The 8,967-nt window shown below is 48.8% G+C and overlaps 1 protein-coding gene across 1 annotated transcript; it reads left to right on the forward strand.

The window, feature by feature from the left end:
* Positions 1-1,079: 1,079 nt before the first annotated feature.
* Positions 1,080-3,703, forward strand: LOC136529613 (uncharacterized). The gene is made up of 8 exons (XM_066522689.1): positions 1,080-1,456; positions 1,929-1,999; positions 2,090-2,257; positions 2,340-2,426; positions 2,540-2,728; positions 2,814-3,088; positions 3,182-3,262; positions 3,342-3,703. The coding sequence occupies exons 1-6, from the start codon at positions 1,341-1,343 to the stop codon at positions 2,861-2,863; spliced, it is 681 nt and encodes a 226-aa protein (XP_066378786.1). The 5' UTR covers positions 1,080-1,340; the 3' UTR covers positions 2,864-3,088; positions 3,182-3,262; positions 3,342-3,703.
* The last annotated feature ends 5,264 nt before the right edge of the window (positions 3,704-8,967 follow it).

Genomic DNA, 8,967 nt, shown 5'->3' on the forward strand with positions numbered 1-8,967 from the left:
AACTTATCTTAATATTGTACTTATTTGGTATGGTAGATGTTACTACATATGTTTTCATAAACTTATCAACATTATAATATATATTCGTTCCACCCCTATCCTAAAGTAAGGCCATATTTCTATCTGTAAAGTATTTTTTGTTAGATTTGGTCCCACGAACCCTTTCAATTGTAGCAATCATCACCTTTATAAGATTTTTCATGTTTTTCCCCAACGTACAAGTTGATTTCGATGTATACACTTTGTGAGTAGAAGTACTTTAAAAAAAACGATACTGTGAATAAGCATATGTTACGGTAGCACCATATTATTAAATTATGGACTAATTAGGCTTAAAAAATTTGTCTCGTAAATTAGTAGCAAACTACGCAATTAGTTATTTTTTAGTATATATTTAATACTCTATACATGTGTCCTAAACATTCGATGAGATAGAGAGCTCTCTACCACATATAATGCACCGATAAAACTTCCCTAAAGCCACACAAAAAAACTATCCACCACAGTCGTGAACTCTCCTAAATGCACCCAAAAAAATGCATCCAACAAAATCTAACTTTTCAAATGAAAGAACGAGATTCATTCTGTACACCCTTTTCTCTTACTCACTCATATCCAAATGACCAAATTGTTTGGATCAAACCTCAGTCACTCTCATCCCTCCTCCTCCCGTCCCGCACCCGCCCCACGCGCGAAGCAGGGCGAGGCGTGACTCTCCCTCTCCTCACATGTACTGTAGCACCACATAGTTAAATTATGGACTAATAGCTTAAAAGATTTGTCTAGCAAATTAGTCGCAAACTGCGTAATTAGTTACTTTTTTTAGTCTATATTTAATACTGCATGCATGCGTCCAAACATTCGATGGGATATGAAGTATCTACCACATATAATGCACCGATAAAAGTTTCCTAAAAGCCACACAAAAAACTGTCCACCACAGTCGTAAACTCTCCTAAGTGCACTGAAAAATACGTCCAACGAAACCTAACTTTTCAAATGAAAGAACGAGATTCATTCTGTACGCCCTTTTGTCTTTCTCACTCGTATCCAACTGTTTGGATCAAACCTCATCACTCTCATCCCTCCTCCTCCCGTCCCGCACCCGCCCCACGCGCGAAGCAGCACGAGGCGTGACTCTCCCTCTCCTCGACGCCCCCTCTCACGCGCGAACTCTTCTGCTCCCCGACGTCCAGCGCCCGCCCACCGAATCCAGGCCGCCAGGGAGCCACGCCGCCGCCAAGCCTCTAGGGTGCCAAGGCCGCTACGCCGCCGGAAGCACGCCCAGCCGCGAGACCGCCACGCCGCCGGACGCACGCACGCCCAGCCACGAGGCCACCATGCCGCCGGACGCACGCCGCGCCGTGAGGCCGCACCCCGCCAGGCGCACGACGGGACGCCAGGACTCTAGGACGCACGCCGCTAGGCCGCACGCGAACGACGGGACGCCAGGGCAGTAAGTATACTGCTTTGCTTTTCATTTGCTTTTCAGTGTGCTACAAACATGTACTGATGATGTACATCATCATGATTGAGTTGAAGCTGACCTAAGAAACTCACTGCACTGCCAGCATATTTTTTTTGTTACACTTTCCAGCTTCCACTGTCATTACACTTTCCAGATCACCAATGTTCTAGCTTCCAACAGAAATCAGCATTGAGTGTGTTGAATTTACTAAGGATTGATGCTATGGAAATATGGTTACTTTTTGTTCCTCAAATGCTTTCAGAACTGATCCGCATCTGCCATACAAAATACAAGAGTATTAGTTCTGGAGAAAGTAAGTGGTTATTGAGAATGTTATGTCTGAGATACACAGTATTTTGTAGCAATTCCGATCCTTAGATTATTATGCAACCAAGACAATATTTGTTCATTATTCCTTCTAATACATGATTTGTATCAATTCTGATCCTTACATTATTAGGTGGTCCATCATGGGGGATAAACGACCAACCCGCCCTGCTTTTAGCGACATATCAAATATCATCAGACGGGGTATGTTAGCTGCCATGGTTCCTGGTCAGTTTCTCAGATTTTTTTTGCGAAACTGTGACACGCATTATATACGTGAAAGTGAACCTGCAGATGATGAAGAGAGAAAAAAGAGGGAGGAAAGGAATAGAAAACAAAGTGAATACCGCACACAGAAAAGGGCCGAGGAAACCACCGAACAAAGAGAAGAGCGGAATAGAAAGCAACGTGAATACCGTGCAAGGAAAAAAACACCGGCAATACTAACGACTCCTGATCATGGTATCCTCAATCTGATCATGTATACTATTCTTCTTTGTTTATGCATCGAAATGAATAACACACTTAATTTTTATACACCCAGAACCATGTGATGTAGAACCTATATCCGGTTGCACAGATGTTAAAATGACAGAAGCAGTATATTCCACCTTGGCGCCATCTCGGTTGGGTACGTCGTCTCTGTCGATGCAATTGATTATAATTCTTTACGATATACGAAGAGATAATAAAATATAATATGCCTCTGGTAAGTGTTGTTTAAATGAAAACTAAAAGTCACAGGAGGAAAAACACCACAAGAAAGTGGTGTTTCGGCTATTTGCCAAGCATCAATACATCGTGACCAGGAAAATGATAATCCAATTGAGTCCAACGACTGGCTACATAGGAATGATGAGTACGTCAGGAAACAGCGACCACCATTGAGGCCTTTGCAGACCAAGAGTTCAAACGGCACCGTGATTAATACAGGTATGTTACCATCTAACTAAAACATTGTAAATTTCGAGGGGTGGAGATTGGATCAAATATATCTCTTGTGTGCAATGGTGATCAGGTGCCAGCTCAAGCACTGCAAGCAGATCAGTTTCCGAAACTGGTACCTAAACATGGATGCGACAACCAAGGCAAAATTGCTACAGCAGAGGCGGGACTATAAAAAAGCAAGAGCAGCGGATAACAACCACCGAGCGTGCCCTACTCTTATCCAGGAAGAAAATGTTAACCATATGCCTGTGACACATGTACATCCGAGATGTGTAGACACCAATGATGAAGTCGAGTTTGATACTGCTTTATTCAAACCTACAAACCATGATTCTGATGATGAAGGTTGGTTTTACAAATCTGTTCACCAATGCAGTTTTTTTCTTTGTCAGCATTTTGTTGCATGCATCACCTTAATTTCAAGCGCCTATGCAACAGATCATATACGTGACATAGAAGAGGAATTGGTCATAGAAGATGCTCCTAAAGATTTTGAGACAATGCAGTTTCTTGGTGGAGGTAACTATTACTTAAATTATTATTTGTAACCATGTGGAGTGACTACCATATTGACATATTTTTCAATATATAAAAACAGAATGTGCATTCAAGTCATATCGTGTCAGTGATGATTGCACTGGCAACGTGGCCTGTGGGGGTACGACTCCGGATACCCACGACAGATCAAATGGGCTGCGTCCCTCAGGGGTGGCCAAGCCCACAAGACGAAGCCTTGCGGGGCACGATCCTAGTCGGCGCCTTCCGCAAGACATCTGGAAGATATCCCGAAGATACTACGAGATCTGTTAGGATATGTATGATCCCAAGATTCATGTAATCAGTTATTACTTTCCGGTTATCTCTCAGATCTAACCGACTTATAACCTTGCTCCCCGGACTATATAAGGCGGGCAGAGACCCCCTCCAAACACACGCAGTATCATACGATACCTAATACAAACCAACAGACCACAGGAGTAGGGTATTACGTCATACTGACGGTTTGAACCTATCTAACTCGTGTGTCTCTGTTGCCTTCTTGTTCTTGATCTCACGCTCCCCTGCCGATCAATCTACCCTCGTGGGATACCTCTCGGAGGACTGCCGACGATATTCTGTCGACAGTTGGCGCGCCAGGTAGGGGTGTGCGTGCTGTTTCCTTGTCGAACAAGATGACTTTTTCCACAGGCTCTTCGTCCCTCCTGCAGCCTGGCCAGATCTTCACGGTCGGATCGATCTCATGGACCATCAACGCCGACGGAGTCGGAGAGCTCCTTGAGCCGGTGTAGATCGATTCTGCTCTGATCATCCCTGCACCTGCGACTGCAGATCTGATCTCGAAACCGCTTCCGAGGCCTCCTTCATCAACAACTCGCTGCCCGTATCCTCGTTACCAGAGGAGGCAGATCAACAACGACGATCTGATCGAATCCATCGATCGGGTCGGTTTGAAGCTCGCCGATTGTCTCTCCATCGACGAATCGGCTCTGGACACTTTGGTTCAGCGCCGACCACCCTCTGATCCAAATCTATCAGAGGCTGACCAGAAAACTCCAGGAGTTGCGGCTCTACCCTTCGGGCTCACCAACATCGCTGCCACTTGCCAAGACGCCCTGAGGGGCAAATTCGTCGACCAGGTGGAATGCGCCCATCTACTCGCTGACCAGATCGCCGTCCAGCCTCCGCCAGCCATCAACATGCTACACTTAGGCCGGTGCCCCGGAGTGCCCCTCCAGACCATCCCGGAGGAAAATTCGGGCTCCGAGTCTCAGGGCTCTATGGAGACCCTTGCCGAAACCTTCTACGAGCAACTCCTTCTCCCACCCTTCCAGGGTGGTGCGATCTTCAACGTTAGCATCGACAACCCTCCTCGGAATGGCGAAATCGAGGAGGAGCGCATTGCTCGGGAGAACCGGAACGTCAACCACGCGCAGCGCCGAGAAAACGAGGCAGCCATTGCGAGGGCCGAGGCTGTTCGGAATAATCGGCTCGATTCATAGGGAAGACCGCTCCCGCTCCACCGTGACCTCGACAAAGAATTTCTCCGCGTTGACGGCCACGACGTCTTCAAGACTCCAAGCGCCAATCTGGCAGTGGCCGCCAATGAGCTCACTCGCCTCTCGCAAACGCCCGAGCTCGCCAAGGTCGCCACCATGCTTAAAGCGGCACACTGTCATGTTAATGAGATTCACGAGGATCAGAGACCTTCGTACTCTATGAGCATGATTCGCCGATCAGCTGCACCGAGATCTAATCGCCGCCCCAACCAAAGCCATTTCGCTGACTAGTCGCTACCTCTCTAGGGGGAGCCGGGGGCCACCGCGCCGAGCACCATCACCAACACAACCAGGAGGTCGAACAGGATGCTCGAGTGCACCTCAACAACCTTCGGGATGCACGACGGCTGTATCGAGCAACGTCGCTTCTGTCGCCATGAAGACGAAGTATGTCGCCGCTAGGAGTACGAGCAGGAGTACGGCAACCCTGGACTCAGCCCTCGAGCTTATCGTTGACGGCAACGCTGCAGACGATGGTGTCGACAACCCTGAGGGGCCTCTAGCTTTCACAAGGGCGCTCCGAACATTTCGATGGCCCTGTGGTTTTAAGATCACTGGGGTCGAGCCCTACGAAGGAAGGATGAACCCGACACAGTGGCTGTAGGCTTACACCACTGCTATCCGCGCCACTGGAGGAGACACCAGTGTCATGGCAAATTATCTCCCCATCATGCTCACACCACCCGCCATGAGCTGGTTTACCTAGCCTTGCACCGGACTCCATTGGATCCTAGGAAGGGCTGAAGAAAGTCTTCACCGACAACTATATGGCCACGTGTACTCGACCCGACACCAAGCATGATCTCAACCGCATCAACCAGAAGCCATCCGAGCTCCTCCGCAGCTACATTCGATGTTTCTCCGAGATGAAGAATTCTATTCCCAACATCACGGAAGCTGAGGTCATCACCGCCTTCATCCGAGGACTCCACCATCACGAGCTTCGCTCCAAATTCAATTGCAAGCCACCCACCGGCATCGGCGAGATGATCACTATGGCCAACCAGTACGCCGACACCGAGGAAGCCGAGGTGCGCTTCAACGAGGATGCGGGCACTCATCGCCCATCTCGCCGCTACGACGACTGCCCCGACGACCGACGCCACAGCGACCACTGCCCCAGCGACCGCAGCTACCATCACGACAGCGGCCATGATCAGACAGAAGGACCCAGGCCTAGGCCAAAATCACCGCCGTCGGCCAGACCACATCATCGCCGTCGTCAGTCAACCTCATGCCAAGCGCAACTATGACGAACAGTACCAAAAGATCCTCGACGGCCCGTGCCCTCTTCACAAGAACGCCAAACACAAGATGAAGAACTGCCTCGGTTTGGCTAAGGAGTTCTAGGATAAGAAGCTGGATGATGACGCCAACAATGGAGCTGGAGGTCGCCGACCACCCGGGGGCAACAACAATACCTTCTAGGACCACGACAAGGTGGTCGCCACCATCTTCGGGGGCCTCGCCTCCACTAAGAGTAGAAGAGAACGGAAGCTCGCCGCACGGCGGGTGCTCTCTGTAACTACGGAAGACGCTACCGCCAACCCCTAGCTATCGCCCATGGTCTGTGGTCCCCATCACCTTCAATAGGGTCCGACTAGTGGGCGGATATTCCCTACACAGGGCAGTTTTCCCCTCATCCTCGACGTAACCGTACAGAAGGTGCTCTTCAGAAAAGTGCTCGTCGATGGTGGGAGCGCTCTAAATCTCCTCTTTGCCGGAGCCCTAAAAGAGCTAGGGGCCTCAGTTTGTCAGATCTCACACCCTTTGACTTCCTCCTTCTAGGGTGTCGTACCTGGTAGGGCCTCTAAACCGCTTGGAGAGATTACCCTACCAGTACAGTTCGGCACGACAAGCAATTACCGTGTCAAACACATCAACTTCTACGTCGCCGACTTCGACACCTGCCTACCACGCCATACTTGGTCGGCCAGCTATGGCCAAATTCATGGCTGTGCCTGCACTACGCCTATCTGGTGCTAAAGATGCCTTCGCCTGCTGGAGTCTTGGCCCTGTGGGCCAACCTCTCCATCGCCTATGCCTACGAGACAGAGAATCTCGTCCTCGCCGAAGCTACTGACCTCTCCATCTAGATGGCTAGCGTGGTCACCGAAGCCAAGACGGTGCCTGCCAAAGATATGGAGATCCTAGAGCTGGAGCCTCCTCGCGCCTTCGCCAAGTCAAAGGAAGTCAAGGAGGTCGGCCTCGGCCTCAATGACCCCACCAAGACCGTGAAGATTGGGGCTCACCTTGACCCCAAATAAGAAAGCATGCTCGTCTCCTTCCTATGTGCCAACGTCGATGTGTTTGCTTGGAAACCTGTAGACATGCCGGGGGTACCATGGGAGAAGATTGAGCACTCCTTGAATGTCTCACTGACCGCCAAACCGATCAAGCAGAAACTCCGCCGATTCAGCGCCTAGACAAGAAGGAGGCTATTAGGGTAGAAATAAAATGGCTCTTAGCTGCCGGATTCATAAAAGAAGTGTATCATCCAGATTGGTTAGCAAACCCTATTCTCGTTTGAAAAAAGAATAAAGAATGGAGAATGTGTGTTGATTATTCTGATCTTAACAAACACTGCCCTAAAGACCCCTTCGGCCTGCCTCGGATAGACGAGGTTGTAGACTCCATTGCTGGCTGCGAACTCCTCTCCTTCCTTGACTGTTACTCCGGCTATCACTAGATTTCCCTGAAGGAAGAAGATCAGATCAAGACATTGTTCATCACGCCTTTCGGCGCTTACTGCTACATAACTATGTCCTTCGAACTCAAGAATGCCGGAGCAACCTATCAAAGGGCCATCTAGATGTGCCTCTAATCAACAGATCTATAACACCCTAGGTGTTTGGCTTCCACATTTGCACTTGCATTTCATAAACATGAGCATCATTCATCCATTCTTGAGTTTAGAATTGTATGAAACATGCTTTTGAAATATTGCAACATATTGTTACATTCTATGTGTGATTGTTTTAGGAAATGCATAGTGTGTAACACTCAAGTGCAACATGTGCAAAACACTTTAGTGAAGCATGGTTAGCTAGTACAATGCCACAAACTCATGAAACACATGAAACATGGTTTTGAAATAGAAGTAACAAAGTTACTTGTTTTTCCTTGTTTCAATACATGTGATGCTTGATTTTAGTGTGACCAATGTGTGGTGTGGCTAATTATTCTCTTAAGCAACTTAGTTATACTTAGAATGTCATTAGGAACAATGTTCATGTTGATCATTTTGCCTAATTAGGTTTCCAAGTCATGGTTTGACTATTGGGGACCCCTAGAGCTCTTGAGTTTGACTGTTTAAAAAGTATAGCTTAGATTGTTTACATGTCTAAGCAACCTAAAGTAAAGTTGTAGCAAATTTTATAAGGAAACAAACTTTGTTTAGGAGCTAAGTCATGAAAATGTGTAGAACATGCTCTAAAGGGACCCACAAGCCAGTTTTGAGGTTCATTTGGAGACTCTGAAATATTCTAAGTCATAAAATCGAGTTTCAGTTTTCTGTACCCAATTGTTAGCCTTGTAGCTCGCTAACCAAGCCGAATCAGCTCAAGCTCCAATTGGCAAAGTTGTAGCCCTCACTTAGATCTCCCACATTGTCAATTGCACCGGAGCCTGGATCATCATGGTTTGGAAGTTGTGGGTCAGGGAAATGGCGCTGTCAGTCGGCACCTTTGGTAACTGAATCAAAAATTTCAGACCTGCTACAGTGCCGACCGGCCGCAGACCTCTGCCGCCGTGTGGCCGCCACGCGCCATGGCCGCCCTGGCACCGCTGCCTGGTGTTCTCCGCTTGAAGCCGTGTCCCTCTGCCCTCCCAGCTCGCTCCCATTCACTCTCCTTCGCCTCCTCCGCTCGTAGCTGCAGCAGCAGTAGCGCGTTGGCTCCACCATCGCCATTGACGGCGCAAGCTTACGCCTCATCGCCCAAGTGCCACCGCGTTAGCTCCTCCGTGATCCCACCATCGCGCCGTGTCCACATTTGCCCCCTAGCCGCATTCAATAAGCCATTTCACCGCGCGTAGCCTCGCCGGCGTTCCACCACCGTCCATCACCGTGGCCACCCTATCCCCAACCACCCCTTGCCTCACTAGCGTGCGCGTTAGCTCCATCGTAGCATGTAGTAGCTCATCATAGCAGTAGCTCGAGTTACCATG

Source organism: Miscanthus floridulus, chromosome 19 (assembly GCF_019320115.1).
Source record: "Miscanthus floridulus cultivar M001 chromosome 19, ASM1932011v1, whole genome shotgun sequence".
NCBI lineage: Eukaryota > Viridiplantae > Streptophyta > Magnoliopsida > Poales > Poaceae > Miscanthus > Miscanthus floridulus.

Coding starts and splice junctions, on each gene's coding strand:
- LOC136529613 (XM_066522689.1), top strand. CDS start 1,341: ATGCCGCCGGACGCACGCCGCGCCGTGAGGCCGCACCCCGCCAGGCGC. Junction 2,000..2,089: donor ATCAAATATCATCAGACGGG/GTATGTTAGCTG, acceptor GTGAACCTGCAG/ATGATGAAGAGAGAAAAAAG. Junction 2,729..2,813: donor CGGCACCGTGATTAATACAG/GTATGTTACCAT, acceptor AATGGTGATCAG/GTGCCAGCTCAAGCACTGCA.